The sequence below is a fragment of the Melampsora larici-populina genome (assembly GCF_000204055.1).
Source record: "Melampsora larici-populina 98AG31 unplaced genomic scaffold MELLAscaffold_27, whole genome shotgun sequence".
Classification (NCBI taxonomy): domain Eukaryota; kingdom Fungi; phylum Basidiomycota; class Pucciniomycetes; order Pucciniales; family Melampsoraceae; genus Melampsora; species Melampsora laricis-populina.
Genome location: NW_006768791.1, coordinates 691,315 through 710,656, shown reverse-complemented (window position 1 = coordinate 710,656; position 19,342 = coordinate 691,315). Strand labels below are relative to the sequence as shown.

Sequence of the window (19,342 nt, the reverse complement as noted above, 5' to 3'; positions counted from 1 at the left end):
TGAAATCAAACTAATGCTTTTGTTTGGCTGCATATCTCAATAGTCAAACTCGTAATCATTATCTACATGAATACTTTCCACATTCTAATCTTTCAAAAAACGATCCTAAATCCAGTACACAAGTAAGTTTGTTCTTCCTGATACTTTTCATTTCAATTCGATCAAAGACATTAATTTTGATTTTTTACCTTATTAGAAAACTATTTCAATTCATTCACATTTTAAAGAAATTTCAACTTATGTTAGTCAACAAGCTCCTCGTTCATCTAAACAAATCTCTTCGAACAAATCATCGACTACGAATCATAACTTGAATACCAATGGATCTCAAGAAACCTTTCAAGATTCTAAACGTAACCCAGTTTCTATCGAACAACCCATCACGCATCATGAAAAACACTTGAAATCTATCGAGACTCAAATCTCAAAGTCATCATCTGTAGAGATCAAAGAACCTGATGAAGTGGGATCACAAACCAGATCTTCGATTCAAGAAATCTTAAAACTCCAATTAGAATCCATCAAAACGAATTCCATCAACCAAACCAACAAACCGAAATCAACATCAAAAGTCAAAGTGAATTGTAAAGCAAGAACAAGGATTCCAACATCCAAAGGACCCATCTGGTTACACGTCTATGAGAATTCGATCGATCAAAAGGAACATTTAGCAATCGTGATGAATCCATTGATCTTATCCAAATCATTAAATGAAATCAAATCAACAGAAGAAACTGATTTAGAACGAATCATTCGAGGAGCTTTACCTCTTCAAGAATATTTGAAAAGTCATGACGAAAATCCCAAAGAAGATGACCAGGAGAAACCGATTGTGAGGATCCATAGTGAATGCTTTACAGGTGAAACGATTGGATCGAATAGATGTGATTGTGGATATCAATTAACTCATTCGATTGAATACATATTGAATTTAAACAAATCTAATGGATTGATTATTTATTTAAGACAAGAAGGTAGAGGAATCGGATTAGAAAAGAAATTAAAAGCTTATAACTTACAAGATTTAGGATTTGATACGATTGAAAGTAATTTATTGTTAGGGTTTGATGATGATTTAAGAAATTATGATTTAGGTATTCAGATCTTGAAGGATTTTGGTTTAAAGGAAATCAAGTTGATGACTAACAATCCTAAGAAAATCTTGTCATTACAAGCAGGAGAGGATCAGGATGGGATTGAAGTGGTGGAGAGGATTCCGATTGTTTTGGATCAAAAGGATGAGATTGGGGATGAAGTGAAAGGTTATTTACGTACAAAAATCCTAAAAATGGGTTAGTTTTTCTTTCTTAACTTCATGAATCTTTTTTCTTTCTTGTCTAATTAAGCTGTGTTTCTTTTCTTTTCTTTTTTTAGGTCATATGATTGATTTACCTCATTTTTGAATCTTTTGGTGGTCTCTTCTCTTTTGTTTTCTTAATTTATTTCGATTTTTGATTGTTTTGTTCTCTTTTCTTAACAATAGATGTCTGTTCAATCTTTTTCAATCTGTTAAATTTAAATCTCCTTCTTTTACAACTTATGATATATATATAGAGAATCTTGTGAGTTCCTATTACCTGTTTTTTTTGATATATACAAATATGTTCGATTATTGTTATTTATGTTTGTTATAACAAGAAAAAATCTCTTTATTCTTGTTCATTGATTTTTTGATTTCATGATCTATTTTTTGTTTCTTGTAATGAGAGAAAAAAACTTTTTTGTGAGATCTGCAATTTCTTTGGCATCCTGGTATCCCAACCACCCCCTCCCTTTCACAGCTATTGAAAGCCTCACTTACCAGTGACATGAGTTGGCACAGTATTGCAGGCCAGGCTTGGCCTTTGGCTGTCTTTTAAGGTTTGCCACAAGTCAAAATTTGCCAATTGAGATTTTCAGTCAAGCCTTCTACTTCATCCTCTCTATCTGTCAACTTCACTTTTGCCAAACTCAAACCTGATCACCATTCAAATTCAACACACAACCTCAAAGATGAAAATAGACAAACTCCTGCTCTTATATTCATTCCTACAACAAGCTGAGGATGCACTACAAAACTACATCAAAAAAGTGGGCTACTGGCTGAAACTCAACTGAACCTCTTACAATAAACACAAGAGAGCCAAGAAAGGTGTTTTTGCCTGTGCTCATGGTGGAAGTTGAACTCCTCAACTGGTAGATAGTGTAGTTTGGTCTGCATCAAGTCAGCTGCTGGATTGTGAATGGTCTGCTACAGTCAAACGCAAGCAATTCAATCACCAGTGGAACATTTAACTCACCAACAATCAGCACAACAATCACAAGCCTTCCAAAACTTGTGCTGAGATACCAGCCACACAGAATCTTACAGCAGAACATCTAACTACTGTTTGTAAGATGGCAAATTAGGATGTTCCTATGCAATCCATGCTATGTAGCCTGAAGGCTTCTGACCCAAGTGACTTGTCTATAAGCCAAGATATCTACAGACTTACTAATCTCAATGGATACACAAAACTTCATTGACAACCTCAAGGCAAATGATGTCTTTGATCCTTTTGAGCTGGTTGCTCATTACAGACTTCTGTCCTCATTTGTTGCACCCCAAGCTGATGTAAAGTCAGCTGTGGAGTTCTGAACATATGATGTGCTGCGGGTGTATTCTATGTATAAAACTGATTGGTGAGGTCTTTTTAATGAACTTCACCAGAGTCAATACTCAAGCTGACTCCAGTGTCTCTCTCAGTAATTAGTTTCCATATGCCACTCCTGCATGTGATAGGAGTATCACCAACTCATCAGTCAATCTTCCTATGTTTTAGTTTAATGCAACCAGAAACTGAGGAAGACTATTGATGGTTTTTTGGAGGAAATGAAGCTGTGTTCTGGGCCAAAGCTTATAAGCTCACATGCTCTGGTGACCAATTAAGAATCTGCTTTGATGAAAGCACTGAACAAAGTTCTACCTCATGCCAAAAATTCTACTATGCTGTTCGCACATTAAGAAACAGCTTCAAATCAATGTCAAGAACCAGTCATTTTTGTGGTATTAATTGGTTGCTACTCTCCCTTTTTGTCCTATTGGGCAAGGACTTCCGGTGTGATTCTGCGAATTAAGAACATCAACTGTCAAGAAAAGGTTTTGTTATAATTGAGCTTATGAAGAGGTATATGAATCAAGATGTCACAAGTTATGAGAACATAATGAAGAGATCAAATGATGTTTTACAGTGTTTGTTTCAAGAATAAGATGTGTGTGACTTGAGCGTTTATTTTTGTCTGTTCTTAATAAATTTTTGTGCTGCTCTCTTTGTTTTCCTTATACTTAAATATGACTACTGTCCTTCACCCAGATTCTTTTCCCTTATCAAAACTAATCTGCAATTGATTTCTCTACATATTGTTATATATTATCAACACTAAATCTAATAAAGGTCTCTCATTCTTTGGTATCACACATTTCACTCATATCTTTTTCACTTGATGCTATACGCGATTCTTGTTGCTTGTGAACAGGTCTGTCTGTTTTCTTTTCTGTTTTCTTTTCTTTTTACTAACTGCTGTGTGTTGTTGGGTTTGTCACTTTCTGTTTAGCTCCCTGTAGCTCAATGGCTTGTGGCTTTACTCACACTTACCTGATTACCCCAGGTCCACTTTTATCACCAACACCACTTTGATCCTCTGAGTTTATCAACTTGTTTCTTCACAGTTATCTGATGAAGCATGGAAGAAAGTTCAAGACCACTGGATGAAAATCTGAAGCTCACTCTCTGCCAACAAGTTTGACAAAAACCTTGAGGTACTTTGGTATTTATGATTTATGAGCCTGTGTTTGATTACATCAAGACTTAATGGGTTTAAATACTCACAAGGAAAAAATGTGACTGCTTGGAAAAAGGGTATCAGGCAATTTGGTCACACTGTCATTTCTTGAGCTGAAGGTGGGCATGTAGGTATCAAAGGCTTGTATATAGAAAGCTTGAAGTACCATGTCAGCAGCAATATGATACATTATCAAAAAAGATGGGAATTGGTAGACACAGCCCACACCATACACCGGCGCTCAAAAAGAGCGCCTACACCCAGGGATGCAGGAGTGAGTATGAGTTTACTCAGTAAAGTGAGTATTATTGAGTATACTGAGTATTTTTGCCTATTTTTGGCCCTGTAAACCCGTAAAAAGTGAGTATCAGTTGAGTATATACTCATACTTGGTACTCATTCTTGCATCCCTGCCTACACCTACAACATGTAGGTGCTGAATTTTGGCGCCTACATCTTGAAATATTGATCTAGGTGCCGGAAAACTAGCACCTGCATCTATTTTTGGTGGATATGAGATGTACAGTGGGTAAACCCGAGTACGTGTTCCAAGCCAGTCCGCATAGAGGTTTGGGTCCAAAATTTTTGAGAAATTTTTGCCATTTTTTCTGCTTTTTTTGGCGGGAGAGTAAGGTTGAGGGGTGGTGTTAGGCTGCAAAACTTTTGGTTTTTTTTGAAAAAAAAGCAAATTTGGTTGTTATTTGCCACTTGAGCAGCCATATTCATTAAATTATAGGCCTAGTGCGCCGCTAAGTAGCTAGATAGGTACCTAATTGAGGCCTAGGTCCAAAAATCCAAACCTCTAAAAGAGTAAAATCATATTTTTGGTCTCCAAAACCATATTCCTAGATTCATCAAAGCAATGCCTTTTCAATGGTCTGGGTGCCAGTCTCAAACATTCAAATTGAGTGCCCCGACATTGACCCGAAAGGTGAAATTTGATTTTGCAGGGCAGGTCGGAACACGTACTTGGGTTTACCCACTGTAGGCGCTATTTTTCTACCACCTACATCTGTTTTGGCGCCTGCCAGACTGAAAACAATGTAGGCACTAGATTTCTGGCGCCTACATATTCATTTTTTGAGCTATGAGTGTGGTTTTCAAGTTACAAGTATGATTTTTGACTTATGAGAAAAAATTTTCAAGTCACAAGTATGATTTTTGGTTTACAAAAAATGTTTTCAAGTCACTGACACAAGTGTGGTCTTCAAGTTACAAAAAAGTTTCTTCAAGTCACAAGTATGATTTTTGAGTTAGGAAAAAGATTTTTCAAGTCATGAGTGTGGTTTTTGAGTTAATTTAATAATCATGAAATCACTCTTTTCAATTAATCCACTTCAAATTTAAACAATAATACAGATTCTTCTACTTTAAATCCCAAGTTTTCATTTATTTGTGACTATTCATTCACTTGATGTTTTTTGCAAACTGTTGGAGTCATTGTAATGTGATTTCATTGATGATATGGTCTTGAATATATATTTACAACAACTCTTGTGACAAAAAACATACTCATATTACAAAAAAGGTTTTTTGTGAGTTGAGAAATTTTCATAACTCAAGAAATATACTAGTAACATCAAAAATGTTTTTTGTAACTCAGGAAACATACTTGCAACTTGGAAAATGTTTTTGTAACTTGAAAATCATACTCTGAACTTGAAAAATCTGTTGTGTAACTTGAAAATCATACTTGTAACTTTAAAAAACTTTTTTGTAACTCAAAAATTATACTCGTAACTTGAAAGAACTTTTTTGTAACTTGAAGACCACACTTGTAACTTGAAACACATGTTTTGTAAACCAAAAATCATACATACTTGTAACTTGAAAAATCATTTGCCTGACTGAAAAACCACACTCGTGACTTGGAAATAATTTTTATAAGGCAAAAATCATACTTGTAACTTGTAAAAACTTTTTTGTAACTTGAAATCCGCACTCATAGCTCAAAAAATGAATATATAGGCGCCGGAAATGTCACACCTACATTGTTTCCAGTCTAGGCAGGCGCCAAAACAGATGTAGGTGCTACCTTTGTTGCGCCTACATCTCATATCTGCCAGAAATAGATGTGTGCATTATTTTTCTAGCTCCTGCATCAATATCTCAAGATTTACGTGCCAAAATGAAGCGCCTACACATTGTAGGTGCTCTTTTTGAGCGTCTACCCAGTTGTATGTCATGGGTGGTGTCTAGTAATTTCCAAAAAGATAGCATACAGTCAAACTCATACCTTCTCTTTTCTTTGTCCTCAAATCTGGAGTGAGGTCAACCAAAACATTTCACACTATGTGCTAATTGAGGTAAGGTTTTTTCTATGTCTTGCATCAGGTTCTCTCCTCTTGTTCATCCTTCAAAGTTCTAAGCTGAGTTACCAAAAGTCTTACAAGCAATACAAGAAGGCACTGTCTTTGGACAATACCAATACATGCATCTAGGTACTCTCCAGATCACACGCCTTACCCTGTGCTCACTTCCGCAAGAAGCTCATCATGTCTTTGAAAAAATTGGCTCCAACCTACTTCAACACTCATTGGCATCTAGATCAAGGTTTATTTGACCTTATTATTCACAAGCAGCTACCCAACTTGGAGGCACTACTTGAAAGCATACAAACTTGCCACAAGACTGGCCCTGCTCATCAGGAAGGCATGTTTTTGAACAAGTTGGGTTGGATCCTTGTGAATGCAACTTCCACCATTGATTAAATGGATCCAATTTGATCTTTCAGACAGCCTGCAGGTTCACCAAATGAATCCAAGGGTGATCTTCTACACCATGAGCATCAGGATGCCAAACATTACAGTCCTTGTTGTAGTCAATGCCACCAGGCAGGTGACAACAAAAGAACATGTGATAACCCAGAAGGATCAACAAACCCATCTTTAGTTGAGCTAGTGGTCTAGTCAGTGTGGTTTAATTTGTATGCCACAGGAGTCCAAAGGCACGACGAGTCCTGTAAAGTTCCATAAAAAGTCTTGGGGATAACAACCCGAAGATCGGTCCCTTGGGCTAGAGCTCTGGGCAAGAAATCTTGATATACTTGCCCCAATGTAAGTGATGAGAGAAAACGGAAAATTTTTGTTTGCACCACACCAATCCCCAAACTTTTCCTCACCAAAATAAGGAAACATTGCAAGTTTTCCTTATTCACACTAATTTTTCTTTGTGATCACCCCAAAAGGAAAATCCACATGCAACAAATTTCATTCAATTGTCCTGGTGGCTGTGCATTGATTTTTGATCAGTCTGATTGATTGATTTTCAGTCTTGATTTTTGATTAGTCTGATTGATTGAAATTCAATTGGTTGGAGAAATATTGAGTCATGTCATCTGTTTATTGATCTTCACTACTTGGATCTCATTGAATGATCCATTCACAGCCAAGAGGATGATTTGCAAGACTGAGAAAACAAATTCCAGAATGAAAGAGTTCTTTGTTGAGAATCATAAAGTTACTTGTGTGGCTTATATGCATTAGATCTAAATTATTTGATGGGAATAGAGAAAATAAGAAGAAAGATTTCATCTGATTCTTCCATTTTAAGGTTGAGAAATTTTCAAGTAAGACATTGATTTGTGTAGTTCAATCAGGTAGTACTATGGAAACTTTAAAAATCTTGAGGTGGTTTGGACCTGGTCATGGTCATGGTCAAGTTGATGGGAATCTTATTGGAGTGGGTTTGATTAGAATGCAATACTGTAACAACTTGTGTCAATGGTAAGTGAAAATTTTGCTAGCTGTTGAAGGGAGGGGGTGGTGACAATACCAGAATACTTTTTTAGAATGAACTTGATTATGGATTTGAAGAACAACAAAGAAAAAAAGTGGACCTTTTGGAGTAGATTGGATTTTTTGCTTTCATGAGGTTTAAATGCTTTTACAATAAGTTGAGAGTTTGGGGTGAGGATACCAGAATCCATTTTTAGGAGGGAATTGGTTATGAATTTGAAAAAAAAGAAAGAAAAGGTGACCTTTTGGTAAAGATTGGATTTTTGTTCTTTCATAAGGTTCAAACACTTTTACAATAAGATGAGAGCTTTGGATGACCTATTTTGAGGGTTACAAGATGTTGGGCTGGAGAAATTGGTGATGTTAAGTCACCACCCAAAGATCCTTGGTATCTCTGGCCTCCAACTTGTAAGATACATTTTTGGATCATCCCCTCCCTGTCAGCCCCCAAGCTCTGACAGAGTCAAAGCCAAAAGAGCATCATATAAATCAATAATACAAAAATATCCATTTTCTCATGTCACCAATACAATGTATGTCTAAAGTTACCACAAGACAAATGAAAATATAACTAATGCCTCAAAGGTAACAAATCATGAAATTTACATCTTATGCCTAGTTTCAAAGGCAGCAACTTATAAAAAAACCTTTCATCTTACACCTAGTGTCAAAGGTAAATTGAGAAACATCTTATAACAAAGAACATGATAATCAGTAATATTTGAACTAAGCAAAGTTGTTTTGAGTAAACGAGCTCATAAAGCAACATTACCCAGTTCAAGTAACTCAAACAGGATGGACCCAAATAAGACATACCAAACAAGCTAGCAGGGTCAAATTCTCATAGGGGCTAAATTCCATAAAAGACAAAACCTCCATAAGAGTTTCAAAAACTAAGGATAGTGAACCAATGCAGCCATGAACCATGAGTTGGCAAAGTAAAGATAAAAGGTATAAATAGAGGTTATTTCCCCTAACAAAGGAAAGTCCTCATCTTCCTCCCCAGCATGATTTTTGACAAGAACTTTTTTCCATCAAAGAAGTCCAGGTAAGACTTGACGTGATTTCCAAAATCATAATTCCACTTCCAACCTTTTGAGATCCTCTCACCTTGAAAAAAACCCAAAGACCACCCAAGGAATCTCCTTGTTAGTTGTTTAGATTCAAAGAACTCAGTCACTATTATATTATTCTAGTGGATTTGCTATTCTCCTCCAACTTTCCATCTATATTCAAGGCTATAACCCTTGAATTTGGAATTTTATTGTTTAAATAACACTTTATACAAACATCAGGTTTGTAGAACTTATCTTGATCTATGTACCTCTGGTTTAGCAACACAAAGTTGACTAAATGGCGGTTATTCAAACTTCAGATATTTTTTGTAGGAACCTCCTTAGGCTTGAAGAAGACTTTTCCTGGCCTAGTTTAGACCAAATCCAGGCCATAAGTGCTTCTGGATAGTAGGCAGTGGTATATTGATATATTTTTGTCTTTTTAACCTGAACTAATCTCCCTAACTTTTGACTAAGGGCATTCAGATTAAAATCCAGATCCTACATACCCAGTAGGATTTTAGTCGTGGTGTCAGTCCATTACCAGCGGCTTACGGAGCCTGCCAGTCAGTGCCACACTAAAATCCCCAGTTCTGCCCACTGCACTTATTGCACTTGCAGGCCCGAGGACCACAATTAACACATATAACTGATATAGATTCCCCTGGACTGTGTTCATGGGATCATCTCAGGCTTTCTTTGGCCCTGTGGTAAGCTTCTGAGGTTTCTGAAAACTTCCAGTGTATTATTTGTAGTACATAAAATTGCCAAAGCCCATCTGTTGAAGTATACAGATGTGAGGCCCAAGATATCAAATTGATGTAAATGAGATGGAAATGGGACTTGAAGGTAAGTTGTAGAGAAAGTAGAAGGTTAAAGGACAAAGAGGAAAAAAGGAAAGATGTTTGCCCAGCTTTGTGTTGATTTGACTAGCATTGCCAACCATTTTTCACTCAGAGTCTCAAGTTTTGTTCAGTGGTTGATTGAGAAGGTTGAAATGTATTTGAAAGCTTACAACTTATATATTTTACCTGCTCAACTTTCAAAGCTTGAGTTGGGATGTTTTTTTGCTTGCTCTGTTTATGCACACATTGGATTTAATCTCTAGCAGTCATCCATGGAATCATAAGTTTAAGCTATATTTTTGTGTGGAATTTAGAAAGAAAGTAACTTGGACTTTCAAAAATATTGAATATCTTTCAATATATAAGAAAGCCAAAAATCTCTGTTTTTGTTGGTATGGTAAGAAGTATTTCAAGCCTATTAATTTTGTAAATACTAGGTAGCTTCAAGTGGACTGCTCAAGTACCATTTTGTTTGGTAATTCCTTAGATTTACTATTAGAGTAGCCCCAGAGTAGCAAGCAGACAATTCTAGGCATGCTGACCCAAAGGATTTTTACTTGGCTCACTTTCGCAACTGTACCACAACATGTGACTTGAAAACCTTCAATGGGGGTATCAAAATAAAATTTAGCTTGTATATAATCCAGCCAAGAGTTTCCCATCAGAGACTTGTGAGCTACAAATTTTATTTAAACTCATGAAAACCAAAAGGAAAAATGAAGCATAGAACACACAGATTTTCAGGCAAATAAGAAGAATGAGTGAGACAAAGAAAAAAAGGAAAGGAAATGATAAAACTGTTTGAAAGACTTAAAAACTAAATAACTCCATATAGAATATTCTTTGTTTTCAGAGTGACAGAAAAACAAAAATAGGGGATCTGATAAGCACAAATGAATATGGTTTGAAGTAGAGATGAGATAGTATTTCTGTTTTAAACTTTTGATGAATCACATTCTTCATTTGGTAGTTGATATCTTTGGCTTCAATTCTATTCTGTCATATCTACAGGCTGATTGAGATCAGGGAGTGTAGCATCCTGGACACTGTCTAGTTTTTTCAAGTCCATCATGGATGGACAAGTGAATCTCTGTTCAGTATGACCTTGTTTGTCAGAGGGTACCTCTGGAACTTCATTCAGGTCAAACAAATGGGCCTTTTCAATGCATAAGTCATTTGGAGTTTGAAGAGGTGAGTGATCTTTATGATGTGGAGGCAGTTTGAAGACATTTGAATCAGTATCAATGATACTGTTACAGTTTAGTGAACTCTATCACCAAAAATATGGAAAAACTGACCCAAAGTTTCTGGAATATAGACTGCGGCAAAATTTGATGCTTTTGAACTGTGGAGGTGTTGAATTGTAACAAATTAGCTTGAGATAGAAAGCTTCTCTAGTTCCAGTTGATAATGTTTTGACTTACTTGATAGAAGATTGTGATTTTTGGACTTCTGGTAGCTCTATGACGTGAACAGCCTGTGTTCTTGATTTCTTTGGCACTCCTGTATCAGAGATTCTTTCCTGAAAGATATCTGTGTTTGTTGACAACATTCTTTTTTGAGGAGGCACACATGGCTGGATGGGGGTGTCACTATTATAATAACCTTCTGTCTCTGGGAAGCTGGGAGGCTCCTGTCCATTCTTAGAAGATGCTAAAGAGTTTCAAACCAAAACATGTTTTGGTTAGTCAAGAGTCATATCTTTCAATGACAAAGAAGAATCTTACATGGTAAAGTAGTGTCAGTGCTTTTCTGTCCAACCTTTTCACAATGAGGAAAGATTTCTTTGATGCTTTTAAATTTGTCTGTTGAATTTCTGGTTTTGGAGAAAATAGTTCTAGGAGAATCTTCAGGTGGGCCTAACTTCTGCTCATTTTTTCTTGAGTCATCAGAAGTTACAGTCATCAGGGCCTTTGAAAATTCATTTGAAAAGACTCTGTCTTCATTATATTCAAGTGATCCTAACACTTTAATCTTCCTTTGGGTAATTGCTTTTAACCGCACATCTTTCTTTACTTCTTTAGCTAAATCCTTTTCAATATTGACACTTGGATTTACCACATTTTGACCTTTTCGTTGACTGATTGTGAACATATCATACAATTCACCAGTAGCCAGTAGATCTTTCAATCGCAAAAAAGCTTCTCCTTTAAAATAATTGTATTTTCCATCAAGAACATCTTTGCCTTTGTAGAGTTCTCTGGTGCCAGGAAACAGTTCTGGGTGACTGAGATCTTCTGGATGCTTCATGATAACACTTCTTTCCCCTGAACTAGACACAGTTTTATGATAGGCTGACCCCATCTGATTGTAAATATTTTTAAGTTTTTGAGAGGCAAAAAGATGATCCCGATATGTTTTTCCAAGTCCAAAAAACCATCTGGACCATCTTGCTTCAGACTTACTATGATTGTTTGGCCTGAAATTGGTCAAAGCCCAATAGTAACCCATAGACTGTGGTGTGTTTAATTTCATTTCCAGAGGTATATTGGGAAACTGACTTTCCATAAGTTGCTTGAGAACATTTCCAACCCGTCGAATAAAGAGGTAGAACATAACACTGTTGTTGATAATCATTTTACATTCATTGCAGTTCTCTACCTTGGAAATATACTCAATTGAGCATGTGAATATTTCACGCAGGATTGAAAGTACTGCAGGCTCATCATTATCAAGGTCCAATACCAGATCAATTGCTTTGCACATATGTTTTATTGCAAATTTATAGTTCAATTTGTTCTCCAGATTTGAATCTATGAATGGCTGTGAATTCAATACTTCCTTGAGAAGTTCTGGGACCTTGTAATCCAGAGCCATATCCTCTTCTGACATTGTATCAAGAGTATTTGATATCTTGTGATCATTTCCACCAAAAATAAACCAAAGTTTGTGAGCGGTTTCAGATGATTTTGGGCCACATGATTTCAGAGGATCTTTGAAAAATGGAGCTGGAGACCATGGGTGTCCAGACCATGGAGTTTGGTTGACCAGATATCTATGGATATCAACAATACTACCCAAATGTTTTTGAATAATCTTCTTTTGTTTTATTCTTTTGTACTGGGTTTTAGCAACATCCAATATCAGATCCTTATTTTGCAAACCATCAAATACCAATGCTTCAAATATTTCAAAAATATGCATATAATTTCTGTAATAGGTACCATGTTTCAATTCATTATCTCTCTCAGTTGTGAGTTGTTCTGAGTTGCAGAAAATTTGAGATGAGGCTTTCACACCATATCTCAAGTTTCCTGACATTTGAAGACTATCAAGTAATAAATACCATCCCAGTTTTGACATCAAAAAGTCCACAAATGGGCCAGATCTTTTCCTCCTTTCCTGTTGGCTTTTAGGTGGTGGAATATTCTTGAGTAAGACTAACAATTCTTCTTCAAGAAGATGCAGCTTTGGATGTTCTGGTTCAGCTGAGTGACCTTTCATTATTTTGATGATGGAATGAATCAGATCTTCAAAAAGACCTATTCTTTTCTTTTTGCCAGTCTGTTTATCTGATAAATATGGGGTGATATGAAATGGGCAGTCTTTTAGAATTGCATCTGTGTAATAATCCACTCTTGTCATGAAGATTGAAGCCTCTAGGTTTTGCTTGATTACTTCTTCAATTGTTCTTAAATCCCTCCAAGTTTCAAGCTTATCATCTTGTAAAAGCTTCCCCTCCATGGGATCAATTTCCTGGACTGTTTCTCTTACTTGGAATCATCGGGAAAAAACATATCAGTTATCATATTGAGGATCTTTCAAAAACTGGAAAACAAACTCACCATTTTCTACTATAGTGGATTCATCATCCAGTTGAACCAAATCATTGTCCACTTGAATACCTGGTAACAATCTGACGGATAAGTTCAGTGGTATAAATGCCATGATCACCACAATACAAAGCACATTGTACAAACAAATATGTTTTGAGGCCATGATTGAATGAGTTCTGTGAAGTGCATATGGGATGTAAAACCATGTTACCTGAATGCCTTTTGAGTATTTTTGATGGGGTAATACAGTCTCTGATTGGTAGTTTTGGATCTCATGACATTGATTAACCTGAAACATGTAATATGTGCTGATACCCAAACTACTACACAGGCTATTCCAAACTTTATGCAGTAGCACAGGCAGTAAGTGTAAATGTTTTTAATCACAAGGTATGCTTCCCAGTGGCAAATCAATATTTGGTCACTGTTCAGTTACACATTTCATTTGGGGTTTTAAAAACTCATGTTTGGTGTCCCAGAGGTGTCCAGAAGTGACATCCAGAAACTTCTAGGACACCTTCAAAATGTTTTTGGATGCTTTGGGACTTTTGGTCTCCAGAATCCTCTTCACACCTCCCACACGGTCACACCATCATGTACTCATCACTCACTCACCAATCTTCCCTTGCAAGCCTGGCTCGCAGCGCTACGTAGCGCTACTAGCCAGGAAAACGTTAGGGTAATAATGGAGTAAAGCCACAAATCTCGATAGCTTTAACGGTGACGGAAAAAAAAACGGACCAAAACCGCCTCGGTCATCGCTTCAATTCCCGTGTGAAATTGCCGTGCGTAAAATTGCATCCCAACACATACAAAGCGCAGTTTTACACCGCCGCCAAAAAACTATAACACCGACTTTCAAAAAAAAAGAACAAAGCGAGAAAGAAAACAAAAAAATGATATTCAATGATATTGTAAGATATTAAATGACATTTAATGATAGGAAAACTCTTGACAGGAAGCCTCAACGAGGGGCAGACATGTTTATCTGGTACCCTGAGTGGGTCGTGTTCTGGTGCAATCAAAGTCTTGGCTAGTTGATTGGCGCTTAGCTTCCTTATTAAGACACACTGACGACCATGACTTGATGATTTTGTATGCAAGAATTCGTAGGCCCGATGGGTGATCAGATTTCTTTTCTCATCAAATATGGTAAGAGTTGTACAAATTAATTGAAACGGAGTGCCTTATCATCATTCAAAGATGAGATAGAAGTCAAGGCTGAGATTCAGTTGTCAAGGTAGTTCGACTCACACTAGTCGCGGTCTTGGTGTTCAACTTTAGTGTCTGAATTAATGGGATGTTTCAAATTACATGAATGAGTATGAAGGGCAATGTTGGATTAACAAAAGTTTAGCTGACAAAGAATACAAAAACCACGTGAACAAATATGAGACAACATCATACGAACTTATAAAAAAGCATACAGACATCTCCTTGCAAAGATCGAGGAATGTGAAGAAAACGCGCATGGAAATGAGCACTAGACATTACTGAGGTGAGAGGAAAATGTTGACTCTAAATAGATATTCTTCATCTCAATTTAACCCTAACACTCAATCATTGAAATAGAGCTTGAAAGCCAGCTGGAATGAATTGGCGACGTTTCAATTTTCCATCAGTATGATCAGGGTGGGTATATCCCTCCTTGTCATTCGGAGCTGATTCAACATCACCTACGGAATAAGAAGAAAAGGAAAAATGGTGAACATCTGTGAGAAGGAATCTACGAATCAGAGTATGGAAACGCTTACCCTCGTTATGCTGAAATTGGTGAGTATATCCACTCGATCCGTCAGGATGGGTCGAGCCTTGACGATTGGTAGTAGGACGGTCTTGGTTTTGTGTGTCTCCCGTCATTTGATCCGGAGTTGCTGACTGGCCATTGGTCTCAGAATCAAGGTTCCCCTTGGTAGAGTTCGAAGCCATTGTTGAGTTCGAAGCCATGGTAGAGTTCGAAGCCATGGTAGAGTTCGAAACCGCGGTAGAGTTTGAAGCCGCGGTAGAGTTTGAAGCCGCGGTAGAATTAGGAGCAGCTTTGGAGTTGGAAGAGTTGGAGGTCTGACTAGATGAAGAGTCGGAAGGTGAGTGCGAACGGTTCAGTTGACCTCCCGAAGAACCTCCAAAGATGTTACCGATCAAGGACGATGAGCTGGAATGTGATGGGCTGTTTGTTCCGGAGTTTTCATTTGATGGGGTATTACCATCAGGTGAATTGTTGTTAGTCATAGTCTCCGATTGAGAAGGATGAGTTGACGCATCAGTGCCATTCGAGTTTTGGCGATTTTGAGAGTTGGGCGAGGTTTCAGAAGGCATTTGATCGGATCCGGAACTTGTGGTAGATTGGGCTGCGTTCCCGTTGTTTCCTCCATGGGATTGACGAGGGGAACTGTACCCATCTTGACCGGAATTACCACCCCTTGAATACCCGTCAGTATTTTGATGTCCATCCATACCTTGGCTGTGATCATCAGATCGACGGAAAATGCTCTTAACACCATCAGGGATAAATTGCTCGGCAAATCCAGGAATGAATTGGCTTCCCCCGTTGTTCTGATGATCGCCGCCTTGTTGGTGATGACCGTTGTAACCTTGATGTTGGTCTTGGAACTGACGTTGAGTGTTACCGTTGGAGTTTCCATAAGTGTAAGACTGGCGTTGGTTTTGATTATTCATGTTTCCACCTTGATTCCCATTGAAAGACGGCGATTGTTGTCGTCCTGAAGATGCGCCATTGGAAGGAGAACCTTGGACTTGACCTGAGTTTCCTTGTCCGAAGTTTGAACCGCCTGTACCACTATATGATTGGGAAGACTGTTGACGGTTTTGAGTACCTTGAGCGGTTTCTGCGCCTTGAGAATTTTGATTGCCTTGAGAATTTTGATTGCCTTGACCATTTTGAATATTCTGGCCATTTTGAGCACTTTGACCGTTTTGAACATTCTGACCATTTTGAGAACCTTGACCATTTTGAGAACCTTGACCATTTTGAGAACCTTGACCATTTTGAGAACCTTGACCATTTTGAGAACCTTGACCATTTTGAGAACCTTGACCATTCTGACCATCGCGAGCAATTTTGACCATTCTGACTACTTTGACCATTTTGACCAGCAGAACTACCATAAGAAAATCTCCTCCGTATTGATGACCATCCATGCCATGACCTTCAACGTACTCACCGTCAGATCGACGAAGAATATGCTTCACGCCATCGGGAATGAACTGTTGCGCAAAAGGTGGAATAAACCCGGCTCCGTTTTGTTGTTGAGAATTGTACGAGTCCGATTGTGGGTTTGGACTGTTGTATCCAGATTGACCTTCGTATTGGCTTCCTTCATCATATGAACGTCTAATGATATGTTTGACCCCTTCAGGAATGAATTGCTCGGCAAAGGGTGGGATGAATCCGGCTCCGTTTTGTTGTTGAGAATTGTATGAGTCCGATTGTGAGTTTGGGCTGTTGTATTGTGATTGACCTTGGTACTGATTATATTGGTCACGTCTGATGATATGCTTAACTCCTTCAGGAATGAATTGCTCAGCAAAGGGTGGGATGAATCCGGCTCCGCCTTGTTGTTGAGAGGAATGCGAGCCATACTGGGAATTTGGGTTGTTGTATTGTGATTGACCTTGGTACTGATCATATTGGTCACGTCTGATGATATGTTTAACTCCTTCAGGAATGAATTGCTCGGCAAAGGGTGGGATGAATCCGGCTCCGCCTTGTTGTTGTGAATTGTACGAGTCATACTGCGAGTTGGGGTTGTTGTATTGTGGTTGATCTTGGTACTGATTATATTGGTCACGTCTGATGATATGTTTAACTCCTTCAGGGATGAATTGCTCGGCAAAGGGTGGGATAAACCCGGCTCCGTTTTGTTGTTGCTGTTGGCCGCCTTGGTACTGGCCATTTTGATTGTTAGAGTTAGATCCATAGTCGGAACGATAGTTGTTGTCAGATTGCTGATAGTTGTTCTGGTTGTTGTATTGCTGATCATCCGAACGGCGGCCAAAAGGTGAACCACCAGCACCGGAGCGTGAACCACCAGAAAGTCCGGGAATGCCACCCGATAGGCCGGGAATGCCACCCGATAGGCCAGGAATTCCGCCAGAGAGACCAGGAATTCCGCCGGACAGACCAGGGATGCCGCCAGAGAGACCAGGGATGCCGCCAGAAAGGCCGGGGATGCTATCTAGGCCGGGGATTCCGCTACGAGCATTCATCTGGTGGTAGCCCATGCCCGCCATGGATTGCCAGTGGAAATCATCAAGCGCACAGGCAACCTAGAAGAAAGCGTAAATATATAAGTCACATGCCAGAAGAAGAGGATCATAAGAATAAGTGGATCTCACATCGACAACTTGGTCGCCCTCATCTGCAACCAAAAATTCCATGACAATCTTTTTGTCCATAAAGCTAGACATATCAATGGCGCGCTGGTTGAGACCGCTAGACTTGAACATTTGAGTCGAGTTTCCTTGGGTCAAGTTTCCTATCGTATGATCGGAATTGATAGTTTCATTGATCATAAGCTGTGCTTGTGTCATGTTGCCAGGAGTACCGATATAGACTAAGAACGAGTCAGCGTAAGGCGAGTGGTCCATGCCGATTCTGTCATTGTACATGAAAAGAAGAGTAGTCAGCCCTATCTACCAAACAGGACGTATGAAGCATTGAACATACATTTGATCAGTCCATGCGAGAATTACATGCGTCCCGTTCAACTTCTTGGAATCAAGGTTGAAGGAGATCGAAAATCCTCCTCGGTCAAATAGCATGGTTCCAGGTTTACTGTCGTAGGTCTCTTTGCTGATCCCGTCGTTGGAGGTAACGAAGCCAGAAGATGGCGAGTCAAAGAAAGTCTTGGTGCGACTGTCACCAGACTTGATTTGCACATAATTAGGGCCTTCGATAGGAAACCTGATGATATACGAGGTTGACAAGAGATAATTGTCAGTTAATGGGAAAAAGGTAAGGCCGAAAACCGAATGATCATACCCAAAATTGTGCGAGTCCAGCACTTTTGTTTGAACAGGACTCCCGATCACACTAACATCATCAATCAGGGACTTGAAGACTGCCTGTTGATCCGATCGGACAGCAGATCCAATGAAAGCGTTTGCACCAAATCGGCGTCTGTCATTGGCTCCATATGTGGCCGAGTCTCCAATCATGTCAGGAGCAGGGCGGGTGGAATTCGTTGTTTTCGTAGTATTCGAGTGGCCCGAGTCTGATGAATTGGATGCGCTGTAGCCACTATCGGGTGCCTTACAAATCGCAGAGGATAGCAAAGCTACCACTGCCAATGGCACAATCGGAGAGTTCAACATCTTGGAGGTTTGACCACGAAAGAAGTAAAATTGGTTATTTCCTCTGAAAAAACGTGCTGGCAATGAAAGCGGTAAGATAAGATGGAGAAACGCGTAGAAAAGTTGATTCGTGTGGATAGATAGCTATCTGGAAGATCTGAAATATGTGATGAAGGCGACTGTGAAGACAAAGGAAGTGTTGTCGCTGAAGTCTGAGGATGATGACAGAGAGAGAGAGGAAAGAGCTCTTCTTATATGCAATAAACCCAACAGCTACCAGCTCGAAGAGCTTTGTACCCAATATCGTGAATGATACGAAAATCACCGCTGTCTTGCTGACAACAACCCAAGACACGATCAAGCTTGAAGGACATCTGGACCTGGGATAGAGAAAAAGGTCAATGTGCATCACCCGTCGCGGTTCCCAGGTAGTGATCGGTTGGTGTCTCCTGCGAATCAAAGCAAGTCCTGAGTCCCTCAAAGTTTCAAATTTCATTGATTTTGCTTATCTGAACCCTGTGGGCTGTAGAGAACAAGTGAGTTATTTGGCGTACCGTGGCAGTCATGTCGGACTCAAAAATTAATTCAATACGTATCATATCATAACATGCTCCTTCATGAGCTATCTCTTGGGTTGTCGCAGGCTGAGCTTTGTGGTACGCGACGTGAATCATCGTGGTTCGCGGAAATTTTCAATTTTTGTGCACTCAGGCTGGTCCAATCTCGTCCAGTCGAATTTGACAGGGAAATATTATACGGCTCCATTTGCATTATACGTTCGAACACGGTACAAGACCAGGAGTTGATAGCAGCAC

At 38.8% G+C, this 19,342-nt stretch overlaps 3 protein-coding genes across 3 annotated transcripts; 1 reads left to right on the top strand and 2 right to left on the bottom strand.

Moving 5' to 3' along the window:
* Nucleotides 1-574: 574 nt before the first annotated feature.
* Nucleotides 575-1,297, top strand: MELLADRAFT_37226 (uncharacterized protein; the record flags this gene model as incomplete). The annotated part of the gene is made up of 1 exon (XM_007411869.1): nt 575-1,297. A coding segment is annotated over one exon (723 nt), but the record flags the coding sequence as incomplete, so codon positions are not given.
* A 9,132-nt stretch (nt 1,298-10,429) lies between these two features.
* Nucleotides 10,430-13,377, bottom strand: MELLADRAFT_64620 (uncharacterized protein; the record flags this gene model as incomplete). The annotated part of the gene is made up of 4 exons (XM_007411820.1): nt 10,430-10,688; nt 10,863-11,091; nt 11,166-13,151; nt 13,224-13,377. The coding sequence occupies 4 exons, from the start codon at nt 13,375-13,377 to the stop codon at nt 10,430-10,432; spliced, it is 2,628 nt and encodes an 875-aa protein (XP_007411882.1).
* Nucleotides 13,378-14,774: 1,397 nt separating this feature from the next.
* MELLADRAFT_88537 (uncharacterized protein) lies at nt 14,775-18,548 on the bottom strand (the record flags this gene model as incomplete). The annotated part of the gene is made up of 5 exons (XM_007411819.1): nt 14,775-14,890; nt 14,969-17,501; nt 17,571-17,829; nt 17,902-18,138; nt 18,217-18,548. 5 exons carry the CDS (start codon nt 18,546-18,548, stop codon nt 14,775-14,777), a joined length of 3,477 nt encoding a protein of 1,158 aa, XP_007411881.1.
* Nucleotides 18,549-19,342: the final 794 nt, after the last annotated feature.